Here is a 19770-nt window from a genome sequence, read left to right as displayed (position 1 = left end):
CCCGTGATCTTCATGCCACCCACACCCTGTGTTGGAGGCCACAACATTCCCCCACAATGTGCTAAGTTGCACTGCTGTAAAGGCCTTACGTTTACTTCTTTCTGTCTAGTGCACTGTTTTGGTAACTAAATATACTGTGCTTATTCTTTTAATGTATCTATGTTTCACCCCCTTCATTTCTAGGATCCTACACCATCTGTCGGTATGTTTGTGCATCAGTCAAGTTTGAAATTTAATTTTAGTCCAACAAGTTGCTGTAGAATTGAATGGTCATTCAGTTAATGAGCTTAGTTAATTGTGTGTTACAATATATTAAACTCTCCTAAAACCGATGCAATTTCCAGTCTTAATGAGTTATCTACTGCTGTGCAACTAATGTCACACTAAATGCATCCCAAATCCTTCAAATTCCATTTTTTCAGCCAGGACAGATCCAAACCCAGAATGCATCTGAAGCTGTTTGAATTGTTGGTACCATCATCGCAGCATTTTCCTATGTGATAAGTTTGAAATATCCAGGCCCCCAGTATGTGTGTGTGGAGTGTTTTATCCCACCTGTCATCACTGGCTCAGTGACAAACTCAATAATTGTTTGTGTGTTTCTTGCACTGTGTGTTGGTGTTTAAAGGGGCCGTGCCATTCAATAGGGGAGTGTTGGCCAGGTGTACTTTCTGGAGGAACCCAGCAAGAGCCCACACCAAACAATTCTGCTACATTGCTGCTTTGTCGTCCACCGTGACAAAGTTGCACTGTGCGATATTGTATCCGTGTAGTTTGTGCATTTTAATCTTAGATTTTTTTAAAAACAATTAAAAATAAAATTATTTTATGGCACCAGTCACAATCAGCAGCGGCATGCCGTAACAGCTGGCTCTTCATTGTAGCCATGTCTGTCCAAGGACATGTTAAAATGCTCTGCCAAACACTTCAACCTGACGCCAAAGCCCTTTAATCGGTTGCATCAGTTCTGTTTGATCGGCACAGCCCTACATCTTTCTATTGTCGATTTGTTTCACCTCAATATGCTTTATTCTCCTTGCTTTGCTAACATGTAGCTGGAGCCAAGGGTAAGTGCTAGGTGTATGCTGCCAAGTCTTTGTCTGTCTGTCTGTCTCTCTCTCTCTCGCTCTCGAGTCGGCTGTGTGAGCTGTCATTTACAGGCTTGTGCTAACGTCTTGCTTTGCCACTGTCTGATAAACACTGCATGCGGCAGATACCTGCCCCTTCACCTGTCTGCGTGCTATGGCCCTCTGCCTTGTCACATTTGTGCTTTTAGCTCGCTCATGCAGAAAGCTTGTTTCCCCTTGATGGTGAATTTACTCACGTAAAGAACGACGGCAGTATTTACGTATCGTCTTGAGAGCCTTGTTTAGTTTAGTGTTTTCATTTCCGTGTAATTTGGAGAAATATTTTCTCATTCTTGTAGATGTAACCAATTCCAGATTAAATAATGCCTAGAGGGTGTGAGCATTACAGGAATATTAATGGAAGACAGGCACAAGTTTATTATTTTGATTTCTTTAAATATAAAGGAAATATACAATTGTGCATATGAGTGAATTTGAGATGAAACCGTCAGGCAGGCTGCATCTTGATATATTAGGCTCAATTTTCCCCAGTTATTTGCGCCGTTTTTTAGGCCTAAATTTAAATATCCAAGTTTCCCCAAAGATTGTGGGCCAGTGTAACTCAGTTAGTTCCGATTTTTTTAGGTTAGGTTTTTTTTTACCTCATTTGGGATGTAACCTGTCACCTGCGCCAATTCTGACCATTTGAGCAAGTTTGGCCAGCTCCGATTTACTCCAATTTTTCTTAGCACGACGTATTTGACCGCTGTGGAAAAACCTTCTGGGCAGTTAAGAAAATCAGTGCAGCAGATGCAGTTCCACGGCCTGACAGCAGCAGCAGAGAGGGGAGAGAGAGTGCGCGAGATGGGGGCAGAGGCCTTTTGGCCAGGGAAAGTAGAGGGCACCGGCATCGGGATGGGTGGGAAGCCTTTCGGCCAGAGTTAGGAGCAGGTACCGGCACCAGGAGGCCCTTCGGCCAGGGATAGCAGAAGGTACAGGCATCGGGAGGGGGAGATAGACTTTTGGCATAAACACTTTAATAATTTAATGCCGGTAAGTTGCTGCAATGTGTAAGGTGTTTGTGCAGGTTGCTGTGAGCTGGCCAGAATGTGTTGTATGTTTCACTTTCCAGCCTCAGCCCGCAGTGTGTCCCTGGTTACCTTGGCAACCTGATCTTTTTGATGCAGATCTTAGGCTCCATGCCCACAGCTAAAGGATCGGCTAGGTGGCGCCAAAATCAACAATTCAAACGGGGAAACTGGGATGATTTTTTTTTGCCGTAGTTGGGCCCCAAAAAAATGGGTATAACTCTTCAAGTGTGGCAAAAAACTTGGGGTAAATTGAGCCCAAAAATTCACTACACCAGATAAAGGGATCTGACATGATGAGGGGAGAAGGACCCAGCACTGGTATATCTTCTAGTGTGCAATAATTGTTTGTTAGAAGTCAATGAAGAGATTCCCAACTGAGGTTTGCTCATTAAATTCAAAACTTCTTAAAGAAGAGTGTGAACTAAAGGGGCTGGGGAAATGGCAGTGGAAGGATCGCTGAAATGATGGGGGCTTTTTACCAACAAGTTCATATGTGTCTTAGAAGCCTGATGGATCTAGATTACTGCCAGTATGTTTCCATGAGGGGTGATGCACGTCTTAGAATCCATTCTTGTGCAGAAATGCCTTTGAAGGGTATTCAGAGATTCACCAGGGTGAAGGCATTCTGAATTTATCCATCATTTCCAGTATTGCAAGAAAGACGTGCATGACTGATTTAACTGGAGGAAATACATGACTCTCTTGGGTTGGGCTGATTTTCTAGAGCCTCTAGCTGGAGTATCCTGTCAATAGTGGGCAGCAGACTTCAGGAAGGATGACACGGCAATGAAGAGGGTGAAGAGGAGATTAACGAGAATGGCACCACTTTCTCCTTCGAGCAGAGCAGGTTAAGGGGAGATTTAATAGAAGTGTTAAAAAGTATGAAGGGTTTTAATAGAGTATATAGTAAGAAACAGATGTAAGATAATTGGCAAAAGAACCGTGGGGCAGCTGAGGAGAATTTCTTTTACGAAGTGCGTTGTTATAATCGGAAATGCACTGCCTGAAAGGAGGGTGGAAGCAGATTCAATCGTAACTTCCAAAAGGGAATTGGATAAATACATGGAAAGTCAAAAATGACAGGGAAAGAGCAGGTGAGTAGGACTAATTGGATAGCTCTTTCAAAGAGCCGGCACAGGCACGATGGCCAAATGGCCTCCTTCTGTGCTGTAAAATTCTACGATCTGGATCCAGTCAAATAGTGTTGGCAACACTGTCTGATGTCACTTGATCAGCAGTTTCACTATTTAAAGAAGCATACATCAACCTCATCTAATTGATGCCGGTTTTTGTCTATTACCGCAAATTATAGGTGAAAGTTTAAAGCTCCGTATATTTTACTTTCCACCGTTTCTATGGTCCCTCGACGTGGCCTCATGGCTGAGGATTAAAATCCGATGTTTTGTTTTCCCCCATCGAGTTTCATCAATTGTTCAGTTAACTTTGAGCAGTTAAAGTGACATGTTTATAGTGCAAGTGAATAGACTAGCATTTGCAAAGCTGACAACGGTGGGTATTAACTTGCTATTTTAAGTGTGTGTAGGAATTGCAAAACTATGTGCTTAACCCTTTCACTGGCACAACCCTATATTTAGAGGTGCCTCCTGGACAGATTTTGCACGTTGCTCTGCTTCGCCTGCTATCTCTCGTCTTTGTTCAATCGCTGATATTTTACACCTACGCTATTCACATATTAATATAAGACTCAAAGGAAACAGAGCAGAGGCTCTGGTGAACCAGATGTAACGCAATACAAATTTAATCTCTTGAGCCTTGGTAATTAAGCAGACAAAAAAATTAATAAACCCAGCCCTTTTGTAAAATGCTGGGATATTTGATAAGTCACAGTAACATCCCAGTTTGTTTTCATGGGCCCCACTTGTTTTTTTTAGCAGAATTACAGAGTCTGGAGTTTAAATTGTTGGTTATTTGGTACAGCAATGCCTCACAGAAACATCAGAATTAGGAGCAGGAATAGGCCATTTGGCCCCTCGAGCCTGCTCCACCATTCAATAAGATCATGGCTGATCTTCGACCTCAACTCCAGTTTCTCACCCAATCCCCATATCCCTTGATTCCCCAAAAATCTATCTATCACAGCTTTGAATATACTCAAAGACTCAGCATCCACAGCACTTTGGGGCAGAGAATTCCAAAGATTCACAACCCCCTGAGTGAAGAATTTCCTCCTTACCTCAGTCTTAAATGGCCGACCCCTTATCCCGAGACCATGCCCCCTAGTTCTAGACTCTCCAGCCAGGGAAAACAGCCTCTCAGCATCCACCCTGTCAATCCCCCTCAGAATCTTATATGTTTCAATGAGATCACCTCTCACTCTTCGAAACTCTAGAAGAATTGGGGGTAGCGAAAGAAGCAGAAAAAATGTCTGTGCAGTAGGTGCCCCTGATACCACTGGTGTGTTTATTTTCAGAATTAAAACCAAATGAATGCAGATATCAGATCAGAACTTGTTACTATCTTATCAGGTTCATCTGATCAAAGTTTAATATCCCTCCTAATGTCTCTGTCAGGGCAAAAGGTAAAGATGAGCCCAGTTCGTACCAATGGAATTTAGTTGTATGACTAAAATACAATGAATCCATAATCCAGTGGAATCTCCAAGGTGGGGGTTTATTGCACAGTTCTTTGGTTCTCTGTGAAGACCTGCTAATTCTGTAGCCTTTCTTGGACAGGATGCACTGGGAATGCAGTGGGGATCAGGGCTGGGCAGTTGGAGACCAGCAGCGCGTGAAGGGCTGCTTTTGCCTGTACATTGCCTCTTTTCTTTTTCTTTTTCAACACTTTGCGACTTAAATTCCCTTGCAGAATTTGGCCATTGAAGCCTGGAAAATTAACATGTGATAAGGAAGGTGGCCCTATATTAAGGAGAGGGCTAACCAGGAACAATTATATTAAAATTTCCACCCACTTCCCAGCTCCCAGTTCTTTGAAGATCCATTACAAATGGACACTTAGCATTCAGGCGTACCAGTCATGTTCTGAGGAGAATTTTGTGCACACTACAGTCTGAGTCAGGCCACTCGCTTGCTTTCATGTGTGTCCTTGTTTGTTTGTTAGTTTAAATCATCAAAGCTGCTGGTCCTAAGATAGACACAGAGGGCCCAAAATTGATGAAGGCCTCCGTCCGCCCAAGTGCCGCCCAAAGGACCACCGATGGCCACTGAGGTACCTGACAGTTCTTTGGGCGGGATTTTCATCACCCAGGTCCCTCTAAGGTATGCGGGCGGCAAATGAGGGACTTACACAGCCAATCTGGGCGGCAGCCAGCGGGAGCTCTCATTCTCGGCAGCAGAGACGCTTACCGCCCAAGTGCCGCCGAGGATGGAGTCGGGCCCACGGAGGGTCAAAGACCTAAAAATAAAAACCATTAGCAAAAAATAAACAAACTATCGGAAGACCTTTAGGGGACTCCATCAAGGTAAGTCGCTGTTGAAAAAACAAAGAAAAAATGTTCACTAATCTTTTTTCCACGATCTTCCTACTTACCGTCGGGGACAAACCAACCTCCAGCCAGCGGTCCACCCCTGTTCTGCCACCGACTCCTGCCCGCATGAATATCGCATCTCGGCGGGTGTGAGTCCACTTACACTACTCGGCCGTCTGCTGACGTCGGCGGGAGCTTCCTGGCGGCTCGCCCCTCCCGTCCGCTCCAGGCCACGTCGAAAGTGGCACTGGGCGGATGTTGCAGAGGAATGTCAGCGGCAGTGGATGCCAAGTTCACCAATTTCAGGCCCAGAGTATAACTAGCACTGCTTGTGTTTTCACTGAATTATCACCATACCTGAAATCCTATTAAGCCCTGCTGTTAATGCCATCAGGAGCTTTTACATGCTACATCCACCTTTGAAAGATCTGTCACATAGATTTGACTCTTGCTTTGATGCTGCAAAGCTGAGTAGGTTGGATTATTTTGTCAGTCCTTTCAAACATGTAACACTGTGGATCCTTCAGATTGCATTACACATCCTCCCTCATTGCTGAATATTGGACTTGACATGGATCAATATGATCTGGGGCCAAATTTCTAAAAGTGACTGAATATGTTAACATCACATCTACAGATCAATACTGAGCTTTATCATGAAATTTGCTGTTACTGGGTTTATCGGGAGCTTTTGTCTCCCTTTCTGAAGAATATTTTTGTCAAGCAGTTCAGTGCACTTGCATCAAACAATTATCTTGGAATCCAAACTCGCCAATGCTGCACAAACACAGTAAGGATTATTTTAAGTAACGAACATAAATTGATCTACTTTGGAATTAAAGGAAGAAGGAGTCAAGTCAGCATTGAAAGAAAAAAAATCAATTCAGAGCTGATCGCAAATTGCCTTGTGCTACGATAGACCCAATAAGAGATGAGCTTCTTGGAAATAGCTTCCCCCTTTTAAGCAGCAGTGGAATGCTTTTTCCCTCTCTCTGAATTGGTTGACAGCTAAAATGCATTTGAAGAGTGGACAAATAGGTGACGCCAATCAGAACAATTACTGTGATTCGCTTTTTTGATAAACCCACAGGGGCTGAGGATGCCCGAAAATGTATCTTCAAAAGGCACAAAAATCAGTGGAAGTTTTTGAAGGGACAGCCACGATGGGCTGCTGCAGGTTAAAGGGACATCGTTGATGGGAAATCCTGAATGTAAACCAAAGGCAATTCAAAGTATCTAAGACAAACTAAAAGAATATGTTACTTTGGAAATTAAATTAATAATAAATGGGCAGTAGATGTCCTGAATTTATTATTGCCTGATCATCAGTTCTGAAAAATATTCTTTACGGGGTTTGTACCTTAGAGAAGTTACGAAGTTAAGAGCGATTAAAAAGAAATCATATCGTCTGGAGAAGTACTTTCAATAAAAATATCTCCTACTTTCAAATGAAATTGCTAACTGTTAGATTGCTACGTGAACCTCAATAACAAACCTAATCCCCATCTACTCCAGCAGACTCAGGTTAGTTAAAGACTTTTGGTGGTCAGTGCCTGCAAGAGATTTGCATCCATTTTATTCTTCAGTGCCAATCCCAAGCTGCCATTAAGTTCCTAAACCACTCCCAGAGTAAAATAAACCACAAACCCTCTACCCTACATGAATACCACAACTATGCATGTGGGGAATGATATTAATTATCACATTGTTGCAGCATCTCCTGGCTATTTGGCAGAATAAACAAGGATCACTATTGCATGTGATAGGTAGTTCATGCCTAATGGAGTCCAAGCTTCATGAGCAATTACTCTCTCAATAGCCCATGTGCCAGAAGGAGAGTGGCTTCTACAGGCTCCACATCAGAGCGGCGCATTTTTCCATCCGAGTCAACCATCCAATTTATATTGGCCTGGATTTTGTGGTTAAGGTGTGGCTTACGTCATTCACCTCGTGTAGAGTTGCCCAGAGACTTTTCGTGGGCATGTTAGCGGAGATTTCTACTAATCCCGTCTCTAATCCAGTGTGGTGCCCTCTACAGGGGATCTGTGGCATCCATGAGCAGTGAAAGAAGCAGGGAGGCTCTTCAACCAATCAGATTAAAGAATCCTCACTGAAACACGCAAACTGCAAAGCAGGAAATAAAAAACAGGCAATATAAATTACCTTTTAAATCATTTTACAGGAAGCAAAATAAAGACATACAAATGGGATTAAGGGAGAAAAACAGAAAAACTAAAAAGCTAAATTATTTTAGTATTTTTAATAAAATCTGCAACATTAATTTTCTTTGTGGGAATGAGACTCCATGCTTGTAAAATGAATGTTTCAGGGCCAGAGAGGTTGTTCAGTAATACATTATCACATTATACCATTTAAAAACCCACTGCTGATTGCACTAGCCCTATTTTTTTTCAATTGTCTTTAGTGCAAGACTAGTGGGTAATTATCCGAAGTTCACACCATTACAGTGATTTCTGTGCAGATTCCATCATCAAAGTCTGTAACAGCGCACCCTGTGGAGGAGTAGGATATCACTGACAGCAGCTTCTGAACTGCCACATTTTACTCTGCATGTGCAGACGCCAGAAGTTGCTGCCAGGTTTACCCTGTGATAATGTTGAGCCCTGCAGCCTCGCCATTGTTAGTATTGCAAAATCCGGGCCAATAGATTTTGTGTGCTTGCCGCAATAAAGCAGTGTATAAACCACTGCTGTGCATGTGTACCTGTGCTGCTCACCTTTAGATATAAATACCAATAAAAATCCCTCCATTATAAAGTAAACAAATGCGTTGAGCATTCCAGATGAAGATTCTTCTTTGGAAAAGATTTTTTTTTTAAATCAATGCCTTGCCAACATTTGAATCAGAATTTAAAACAAACATGTCACATGCTGAATTTCATTTTGCCTTTGCTTCTACAGATGCAGATCGAGCTCAGAAGCACGGAATGGATGAGTTCATTGCTGCAGATCCCTGCAAGTTTGACCATTCGGCCCTGTTCGAAGTGCTTCAAAGGAAAACATTAGAGCACAGACTGAACGATTCATATTCCTGTCTGGTGAGTAACTACTGAGAGACAAAATGACTCATCCCGCCCAGCTTCTTCTTTTAAAAATCTCCTGCCGGGAGTAGGATTAAGGATTTTCACCAATTGGTTTCAGACTTGAAAATTATACACTTGAAGGCATCTGCTGCATCACTGAATGGGAAAGAGAAGAGAGCAAAGGCGTTTTAAGGCACAATCGTTGATCAGCAGATGCCCTGTGTTTACACCTGCTGTAACCCTTTAGTCACGGAGACAAGCGTTCCGGCACTGTAGGTTGCTGCAGGATGTAACACACACTTATTTTCTGTGGATGAATTTGTTGATGTGAGAAAGTTAGGGATTATTCTTCTCTGATCATGGATGCTAGACGTCTGGTTGATTTTTGGTGCCACTCACCTCTTCTTCCTGGGACCATAGCCATTTTGTAAGAGACAGGAGACATTTTTCACATTTCCACCACCCACACCATCGTTTCCCCCCGCCCCTCCATTATGACTGCTTATTAAACACACATATTTTGACTGTAACCTTGTTCAAAAAAATGACTTTTTAACTGGCCCCAAAAGATCAATTGTCTTCTAATTTGGTTTGCTCATTGTGGATAACAGCGAAGTGCTTGGTGTACCTGTGAATATAAAATGTTATCAATTTTCAGTAGTTTAAACCACATGGAAGATAATCTCAAATTTTTTTTAAATCACACACAATGTCAGCGATCAGTTTTTAACTGCTTGTCTATAAAATAGCTCATTTTGATTCGTCAAATGCAGTTCATTTGAAATATGTGTTAAATCCAAGTTTTCTGTAAGAACACATTCATAGCACTCGGGTGGATAAGAATAAGCAGGATTTACTAAAGCGCTTCATGGACATCCTGAAATTGTGAAAGGTGCAATATAAATGCAAGTCTTTCTTGAAATGAGGAAAAGGCTCGCTTCAGAGGGCTCATGAAGCTTTATCATTTAGTATATTTAATGATTCTTCAGAAGTGAGCAAATTGTCCTCTCTGTTTGTGCCCCCTGGGTCTGAGGCATCGTTCAGTAATCTGTAGCTTCTAACGTTATTACATTTAGCACTTGTTACTATGAAGGTGAACGGAGGTTCTGGTGTGTCTTTCTCTGAATCTCGGAGATTCTATTTTATCCCGTAACAAGCAAATCTGCTCACACATTTCTGAAAGCACGTTAATAGTAATGATAAATTCCTTATGTTGCAGCTTTTGTCTGGCATTTCTTTTATCTGCAACTTCAGCAGTCCAGTGTTACCATCTTTGTCGCCCAAAAATCCAGTCACCTTGGAATTTTTTTTTAAGTAATGCAATGTTTCCACTTGCAGTATTTCAAATGATAGACATTTCATTTTGTTTTTCTTACCTATAATCATTAATGTCGCTTTTACACTGTTAAAAAGTGTCACGATAATTTCATACTCAGCGACATCAGCAAAAGTCATTGGGAAGTGGCTGAATGGTACCCAAAGCATAACATGGATTGCCATTATACTACAGACTCCAGTCACGGCCTGTATAGTGTTATGTACAGCCAGCAGACCCTTCTTAATTTGCCAGCAGCAGTGTTGCTTTGTGTATCCCTGCTTATACAGATGCGCAGAGCTGTACTCCCCAGATGATTAGTTTTAATGTAATGAGAGAAAAGTTTACAAAATTCCAGGAAAGCCAGCGGGCTACCTGAGCATGTTTAAAACATGACTGTGCACCAGGCTGGAGTTACAAACACCCCTGTTTGAAACCCACGTGGTGTGAGACATTCTACTCGAGATGGTCTCACACCTCCCAATTTCATGGTCTTGTGACTTAAATCACCTCCTGACTCCCGAGTAACATTGACATCCATTCGTGCAACGATGTGCATCCAAAACTGCTTTGTGTGTATGCAAAACTGATGGTATAAAGGCATTATAATACGTGTGTAATTTATATTTAAATGGCATAAATTAAGAACCCAAGGGTAAATTAATGGATTGAAAGTTGACGTGAATCAGTTTTGCAGCTGAATTAAAACACACAAAACGTCAGGAGCAGGCAACAAACATTTACTCTATAGTTTCTTTCTTTGGAATAGCATATGTTGTGCAATTTGTGAAAAAGAATGATGATGGACAACCAGGGAACTAATAGGAACAGGGAGAGTCCATCAACATCCCCCATACTTAACTATGGTGCAGCTCAGCACGAGTGTGAGACACAAGGCTCAAGTGCCTGCAAGCAGCTTCAGTAAAAAAAATTGCTGAGTGAACAATCCCATGCGTCCCCGTTGCGAGATCCCCACCATCAGAGATAATAGCATTCAGATAGTTCTGTTCACTGCTGAGAAGTGACTGAGAGGACTGGACACAGCAAACGGTATGGGGCCTGACAACATTCCAACTGTAGTGCTGAAGGCCTGTGCGCCAGAGCTAGCCACTCCCCTAACCAAGCTATCCAGTGCAGCTATAACACTGGCATCTTTCCTGTTGACATAAAAGAAGATAAATCTAACCCACCAAATTACCTACCAATTAGCCTCCTCCCAATCCTCAGTAAAATGATGGAGGAGTCATCAATAATGCCATTTAGTCACCGACCTCATCAAAACACAGTTTGAGTTCCACCACAGTCCACGCAGCTCCAGATTTCATCATGGTCTTGACCCAGACATGGAACAAGACCTGAATACCAAAGGAGAGGTGAGAGTAACTTCCCTCCATACCAAGGCAGCATTCGACCGAGTATGGAATCAATAAGTGCTGATGAAACGGAGGTCAATGGTGATCAAATGGCAAACTTTCCAGTAGCTAGAATCATACTTGATGCAAAGGAAGATGGTTGTGGTTGTCAGAGGCCTATCATCACAGCCCCAGAGCAGCCACTAGGCTTTCTGCAATGAGTGGCTGGCTACCTCCTTACCCCTCAAAGCCTCTCCAACACCTACAAGTCAGGATATATGTGATTGAATACTCACCACTGACCTGGATAGGTGCAGCCACAATGCTGAAGAAGCACAACACCATCCAAGACAAAGCAGTTCTCTTCACCGTCAGTGCACTGTGGCTGCAGTGTGTACTACCTACAGGATGCACCTGTGGCAACTCACCACACTTAGTTCAAGAGCACCCCCAATGCTGCAACATTTACCATAGAGAAGCGCAAGAGCAGCAATGTCATGGGAATACCTTCACTTCCAAATTCCTCTCCAGGTCACAAACTATCCTGACTCTATGTATATCACCATCATCATCCTCTCTAAGCCAAAATCCTGGAATACTGAACACTATCATGGCAACACCAATCAGAGCACAGACCGTAGTTGTTCAAAAATGCCAACCGCAACCTTCTCAGGGCGAGAGTTGGGCAATAAATGAGAACCCTGTCAGCGAAGCTCACAAACCTTGAAAAAATATATTGGAAAAAGTAGTTGTTCCTTGTGTGTAATATTTAGTTTGGTTCAGTGGTGTAAATATTCAGGCCTATTTTTGGATGTGTGCTGCAAAAGGGGAGACTCAGCTGGCGGTGGTACATGTTGGGAAATTGCAAGCACACCGCCGCCAATGTTCTTTCCATTCATTTTAACAGCCAGAAAGTCGTGGGCCACATATCTGCGGTCCCTCAGTCTGTGCAGCTGCGGATGGGTCCTGTCTGTAGCGCATCGCCTGAAATTCGGCCCCATGGTAACCAATTAGAGTGTTTGTGTACAGTATATAAGTTCTTGAAATAGTTACAGGAGGCTGGATAAAAGGAATACACATTCCAACATTTCATTAGCACACTTAACATGCTCTTTAACAAACTGATTGACAGTGTAATCTTTGTTTAGAACGTATTTTTGAACACAGCATAGAGAAGGTCTCAAGTGCGATCCTCAGAAGGTTAGTGTTGAGGTGAAGTGTAACTCACACGATTTTATTCAGTTATATCAGGAGTATTCACTTGTTAGTGATTCAGAGCAAAATGTTTATACAACGATCCTTCTATATAATATTGTACATATTTTAAATGTAAAGAAATATTTCTCTAAATTGTTGTTGCTTTCAATTTGCTATACTGTAAAAATAATAAAGTTGCACATTTCATACATGAAAGTGACAAGGTGTTCTTTTAAGTGCTAATCCAGTCAGAAAAGTATCAAAATACCAGGAATTTATAGCCAGTATAATTCAGGTAATAGATGTAGACAGAAAAAGGATCTGGAATTTCAGCCTCTATTCATTAAAGAGAAGCTTTCATTTATCAGGTATTGACTTAAGTGAAGTTGACTGTATAGTTTTCCAGAACTAAAGCAAAACAGGACCAGACTTAACTCTGGGAAGCACAGTAGTGAGTGTTGTGCATTGTCCGGATAGCCCTTGGGCGGATGTAGTGAGTTAGCAGAAAGCAATTGTCACTTTTCAGAAAGTGCTTATCTTCTCAACAATGTAACCACAGGGGAGGAAATCTTTTCTTTCTTTCACCACTGTGTTGGGATTCACATTCTTTGTCATTGTTAAAGTAGTAACGTAACAATCCCCGTTTACATGGCAGAAACAAAGAGTTGAGAGCCACTCTGTCAGAATTAACTTGTTTCAGCTCAATTCCCAATGCATTCAAATCGTAACAGCTCAGTTGGAATCTGGGGAATTGGGCCCCTGTACATTTTGTGTAGCTTATTGCAATAGCCATTGGGCCCAAATTTGCTTTTAATTGGAGGGGATGGCAGGGACGAGTGGTGTGGGGAGGAGACAGTATCATCATCATCATAGGCAGTCCCTCGAAATCGAGGAAGACTTGTTTCCACTCCAAAAGTGAGTTCTCAGGTGACTGAATAGTCCAATTCGGGAATTACAGTCTCTGTCGCAGGTGGGTCAGACAGTGGTTGAAGGAAAGGGTGGGTGGGGAGTCTGGTTTGCAGCACACTCCTTCCGCTGCCTGCGCTTGTTTTCTCGGCGACGAAGCTCGAAGTGCTCAACACCCTCCCAGATGCTCTTCCTCCATGTAGAGCAGTCTTTGGCCAGGGATTCCCAGGTACTGGTGGGGATGTTGCACTTTATCAAGGAGGCTTTGAGGGTGCCCTTGAAACATTTCCTCTGCCCACTTGGGACTCGCTTCGCGTGTAGGAGTTACAAGTAGAGCGCTTGCTTTGGGAGTCTTGTGTCCGGCATGCGAACAATGTGGCCCGCCCAACGGAGTTGGCCAAGTGTGATCAGTGCTTCGATGCTGGGGATGTTGGCCTGATTGAGAACACTGACATTGGTGCGTCTGTCCTCCCAGGGGATTTGCAGGATCTTGCGGAGGCATCGTTGGTGGTATTTCTCCAGTGATTTGAGGTATCTGCTGTATATGGTCCAAGTCTCTGAGCCATACAGAAGCCCTGTAGACCATAAGCTTGGTACCAGATTTGAGGGCCTGATCTTTGAACACTCTGTTCCTCGGGCGGCCGAAGGCTGCGCTGGTGTACTGGAGGCAGTGTTGAATGTCGTCATCGATGTCTGCCCTTGCTGATAATAGGCTCCCGAGGTATGGAAAGTGGTCCACGTTGTCCAGGGCCTTGCCGTGGATCTTGATAACTGGGGAGCAGTGCTGTGTGGCGAGGTCAGGTTGGTGGAGGACTTTTGTCTTATGGATGTTTAGTGTAAGGCCCATGCTTTCGTACGCCTCGGTGAAGATGTTGACGATGACTTCGAGTTTAGCCTCTGAATGTGCGCAGATGCAAGCGTCGTCCGCATACTGTAGTGTGTAGTCACAGTGTGGATTCCGTCCACTATGGGGCACAACGGACATGATCTTTTTGGCGCGACAGCTGCAAGAGAAATGCAGGGACAGCACCAGCCCTTGTACATGGCCTTTGACCTTACAAAGGCTGCTAACCGCGAAAGGCTATGGAGCGTCTTCCTCCGTTTTGGCGTCCCCAAAAGCTTGACGCCATCCTCTGCCTGCTCCACAATGACATCCAAGCCGTGATCCTGACCAACAGATCCACCACGGACCTAATCAACGTCCGAACCGGGGTCAAGCAGGGATGCGTCATCGCGCCAGCTCTCTTCTCGATGTCCCTCGTTGCAGTGCTCCACCTTATACTCAACAAACTCTCCACTGAAATGGAACGATATCACCACCACCAATGGGATAAGGATCTCACAGTACGTAGCATTTAAAGATATATAGCCAAAAACTCACTAACTTTGGTATGTACCAGCAGTTATACGCCCCAAAGGATGCAGATATTGAGGTGGGGCAGGGAGCAGCAGATGGATCACAGTGCACAGGTAAGGAGAAGCAGGGACCTGTTGCCTGGAGGATTAGCTCAGTTCCTTTCTTAGTTGTACCGAGGGATTTGGGTCTCTCAGGAGCCTGCACCCTAAAATAAGTTGTTGTTTGTGCAGGATCATCTGCACCTTCTTTCAGCAAACTCAGTGTCTTGATAAGAACATGGAAAAGTCCACTAGCTACATCTGTGCAGAAAGGGTTCTTGGCAACACAGTCTACAGTGGAGCAGATGCCCATTTCAGAGGGCCACTGCAGAGGAGCCCACAGTGAGACAGGCCCGAAGCCTCGTCTGCATATCACTTGCGAATGCTCAGACTGCTGCTATGGTTTGGGCTGTCTCGTCCATCATCAGCAAGCTGGAGGGTTGGATGGAAAAAGCCATAATGCAGAGTTCCACCTCGTTTCCCCAGGGTCTGCTTCCTGGCAGATCAGTGAATATACCGAGGGTGTGCCCAACAAAAGGGAGTTAATTTCTTCAGATACCAGTGTAGATCTTTGGAGCCGCAGATAAATTAGAATTGACAAAAAAAAGTGCTACACATTGGCAAAATGATTATCCTGAAGGGGTTTTTCGTACATTTTGCTGAAGGAGAATAGCTGTGTGTCATTTTCATCACAATTGCACCAAACATTAGTCATGTTGATATGACTTAAGTCAGAACGTTCCAGCCTGTGTTACTCTATCTAATAACAGATGGAGGGTAGGCAGCTTTCTTGTGTTTTTATCAAGTCGTGTGTTTGGTGATTGCAGTGTTTTTTTTAGACCATGGCAGAAGCTTGATGAACAGTGACAGTCAGGAATTGAGTGTAATATCTCCACGTTTGCAGATGACACTAAGCTGGGTGGCAGTGTGAGCTGTGAGGAGAATGCTAAGAGGCTGCAGAGTGACTTGGACAGGTTAGGTAAATGGGCAAATGCATGGCAGATGCAGTATAATGTGGATAAATGTGAAGTTATCCACTTTGGGGACAAAAACATAAAGGCAGAATATTATCTGAATGGCGGCAGATTAGGAAAAGGTGAGGTGCAACGAGACCTGGGTGTCATGGTACATCATTAATTGAAAGTTGGCATGCATGTACAGCAGGTGGTGAAGAAGACAAATGGTATATTGGCCTTCATAGCTAGGGGATTTGAGTATAGGAACAGGGAGGTCTTATTGTAGTTGTACAGGGCCTTGGTGAGACCTCACCTGGAATATTGTGTTCAGTTTTGGTCTCCTAATCTGAGGAAGGACGTTCTTGCTATTGAGGGAGTGCAGCGAAGGTTCACCAGACTGATTCCCGGGATGGCTGGACTGACATATGAGGAGAGATTGGATCGACTGGGTCTTTATTCACTGGAGTTTCGAAAGATGAAAGAGGATCTCATAGAAACATATAAAATTCTGACAGGACTGGACAGGTTAGATGCAGGAAGAATGTTCCCGATGTTGGGGAAGTCCAGAACCAGGAGACACAGTCTAAGGATAAGGGGTAAGCCATTTAGGACTGAGATGAGGAGAAACTTCTTCACTCAGAGAGTTGTTAACCTGTGGAATTCCCTACTGCAGAGAGTTGTTGATGCCAGTTCATTGGATATATTCAAGAGGGAGTTAGATATGGCCCTTACAGCTAAAGAGATCAAGGGGTATGGAGAGAAAGCAGGAAAGGGGTACTGAAGTGAATGATCGGTCAGCCATGATCTTATTGAATGGTGGTGCAGGCTCGAAGGACCGAATGGCCTACTCCTGCACCTATTTTCTATGTTTTTATGTCAGCAGACTCCAGCTAGCAAATCACGATTCAACCCAAAGTGTGTTTGTTTACTACTGATCTGTAATGGTATTGGATTTAATCTCAATGATGTTACAGGATGTGTACCCTAATTCTGGTTGAGGGTTGGAGATAGCAGGAAAGCCACCTGCCTGTCTCTTTCCTCTCATTCCTCCACCCCCCCCCCCCTCCATATCAGAGGTTTGAGTGGGCAAGAGTTAAAGAAAACTAATCTCCTCCTCCATTCTGTCCATTTCATTCCTGCAGGGCAAATCACAACTTGAGGCACTGAAATCCTCAACCCTTCCAAGGCCCCGTGCCCCCTGTATTGAAGTGGCACGGTGCAACTTTGATTTTCCCGCTGGCTGTTGGGAGGAGGTCCTCTGTTGTACCTTTTCACGGTGCAGGCCACCCACCTCGACTACTTCAATCATCTCTTCCCCATGATTTGGAATAGGGTCAACATCATTGGCCATCAGTGGCCAGGGATTGCCCGACTTTGCTCTTATCGTGGTGGAGCAGAGACTTTGGAATTACGAGCCCTCTGTATTCAATTTGATAAGTGGCCATCTTTAGAAGATGAGCCTTGAAATTGCTGTGGATGGTAATGGCTGCACCAGTAGCAAATGTGTGATACTAGATAATAAGGTGGGGAGTCCAGACTTGCTCACGTTTCCTGCCCAATTTCATGTTGGAAAATTGGTTTGGAGGCCTGAGGCTATCGAGTTCTGATGTACTCAATGTCTGTGTTTGCCTGGATGTCAGAACATCCTAAAACACTTTACCGCCAATGAAATATTTTTGAAGTATAGTCATTGTTGTAATGTAGGAAACACAGTAGTTAATTTGCACACAGCAAGCTGCCACAAACAGCAATGAGATAATGACCAGATAATCTGTTTTTAGTGATGTTGGTTGAGAGATAATTATTGACCTGGACACTGGGGAAAACTCCGCTGCTCTTCTTCGAAATAGTGCCATGGAATCTCTACATCCACCTGAGAGGACATCCAAGGCCTCAGTTCACCTGTGACAGAGACTGTGGATCTCGTATTGGACTGTACAGCCACCTAAGAACTCATGTTAAGAGTGGAAGCAAATCTTCCTCGATTCTGAGGGACTGCCTATGATGATGATGATAATGTTTTGGTTAATTTAATGGAGAGTCCCATGCAGATTCTTTGCATTTTGTGACAGTTTTAGGGAAATAAATTAGGAGAAAGGTAGTTAACCACAGACTCAGGTCTAGCTCACAACGAGGACCTGTTGTGACTTTCCAAACATAGTTCCTCAGATAATGGGTGAATTAGGAAATGTCCTGTGGTTTGAACATTTTCCTCCATTATAAAAATGAGAGAAAAATGTCTGCATCTTTCCTGTGTTAAATCAGTGTTATTTCTGGATGTGAGTTTAATGGGGGCAATGCAGTCTTGGAATAGGACAAATGGACATGACTTCTCATGTAGTAAGGTCTCAATCCCAATTTTGCATTTGGAGAGAGAGATGCAAGACAGTTTGGATGCTCTTTTCTTGCAATGGATGGGAAATCATTGGAGTGCTTTACACCAGGCTGTTGCTGTGCTGCTCATAGTTGGTTTAAATGTGGCATTCACAACAGTCCTGGCGGAGAAATTCGTGTGTTTAGCACCACACATTAGCATCATGATATGGCGTTAAAATGTCATTCAGCGCTGTACTGATAGCTAATGGTGGTTCCAGCAAGGCACACCATATCCGTCTTGCTGGTAGTGCTGCAACTAAACTCGATCGCTGGGGACATCACAATCATGAAGATCATGACGTCAGTGAATGTGCAACGCTCACTTAATGCCCAATCTCCCAACTTTGTTTTAGCCTTTGAACTTAATGGCTGGAGAAAGCAACAACAGGTTGAGGTGGTGTGCAGCAGCAGGAAGCCAACTTGAGCGACGCTATTTAAAGGGATAATCAGAAATCACTCGCACCTAACGGGGTTTTGAAGTTTGAGAAACGTTTCAAACTACAACACTTATTCAAAGTTATGGGTGCTGTACTGTCAGTCGACCTCACTCTCCAGGATCTATGGCGGAGGAAGCAGAAGCAGCGAAAAAGACAGGAACATGTGCATAGAGGGAGGAGGAGGGCCAACAAGAGGCCTTACCCTCCTAGAGTCTTCCGACATTACTTCTCTTGTAAGATTTGGATCTCAGGTCACACAAAGATTACCCAAAGGGTCTTGGGAATTGTAAGGCGTTTTATTAAAGAGCGTCAGTTATAAGCATAATCAGATACAACACGTAATTAAGATAGATATAGTAAACATACAACCTGTGACAGATGAGAACGATCTATGGCCCTGGAACGGACGGACGGACATTGAGGCAGAACGGCGATCTCTGAACAGATCCCGAGCTGGTAGAGGTGTTAGGTCGAAGCCACCATGGAGTCCACCTCACAGATTTGAGCTTGGCCAAGGTGTTAGGCTGAAGCCCAGATGAGATCCACCTTGAGGAAACTCTCTTCTCAGTCTGCCTGTTTCTCTCTCAGTTGCCCGTTTTGATACCTTATTTCGGTGGGCCAGTGGATACCTTGCATCGATCATTTTTTACAAATTCAGTTGTCCAATCACAGGGGAAAGGATACCTATGAGATCATTTTCTTCCTTATCTCTGTCTGCATGTCTTGTTGCCCTTTCAAGAGACAGCTTGTTTATCTTTAAGGTTCCTTGCTAATGCCACAGCTGGACCTGAAGGCCTGTTTTTCTGTCTTGACTTTAGCTCTCTGTGTCTGCCGAGCTAGCACAAGTTTTTCTTTTATAAAATCATTATTTCTTTTATAATTTGCAATTTCTTTAGATTCATAATTTCTTACACTCCTGCCTTCAATTAAGTGAGGAGCAGTGTAGTAGGAGGCTCCGCTTCACCAAGAAAGTGGTCACAGAACTCTGCCACCTCCTGCAACCAGATCTCCAGCCTCAGACCAGGGCAACCACGGCTCTCCCAGTGGCAGTCAAGGTCACCGTGGCCCTCAATTTCTTCACCAGTGGATCCTTCCAGTCTGCAGCAGGAGACATAGCTAACATCTTGCAGTTTGCAGTCAGGCTGCATCCGGGAGGTCACAGAGGCTCTCTACAACAGGACAAGGAAGTA

At 43.7% G+C, this 19770-nt stretch overlaps 1 protein-coding gene across 8 annotated transcripts in view; it reads left to right on the top strand.

Moving 5' to 3' along the window:
- cadps2 (Ca++-dependent secretion activator 2) overlaps positions 1-19770 on the top strand; it is an 863559-nt gene that overhangs the window by 602994 nt on the left and 240795 nt on the right. For all 8 annotated transcript variants that reach the window (XM_070900583.1, XM_070900582.1, XM_070900585.1 and 5 more), the window contains one exon: positions 8525-8661. In XM_070900583.1, coding sequence (XP_070756684.1) covers positions 8525-8661 — 137 coding nt within the window. The remainder of the gene's footprint in view (positions 1-8524; positions 8662-19770) is intronic.

This window comes from Pristiophorus japonicus, chromosome 15, assembly GCF_044704955.1.
Source record: "Pristiophorus japonicus isolate sPriJap1 chromosome 15, sPriJap1.hap1, whole genome shotgun sequence".
NCBI classification, from domain to species: domain Eukaryota; kingdom Metazoa; phylum Chordata; class Chondrichthyes; family Pristiophoridae; genus Pristiophorus; species Pristiophorus japonicus.
This window is presented reverse-complemented; position numbering and strand designations above follow the sequence as displayed.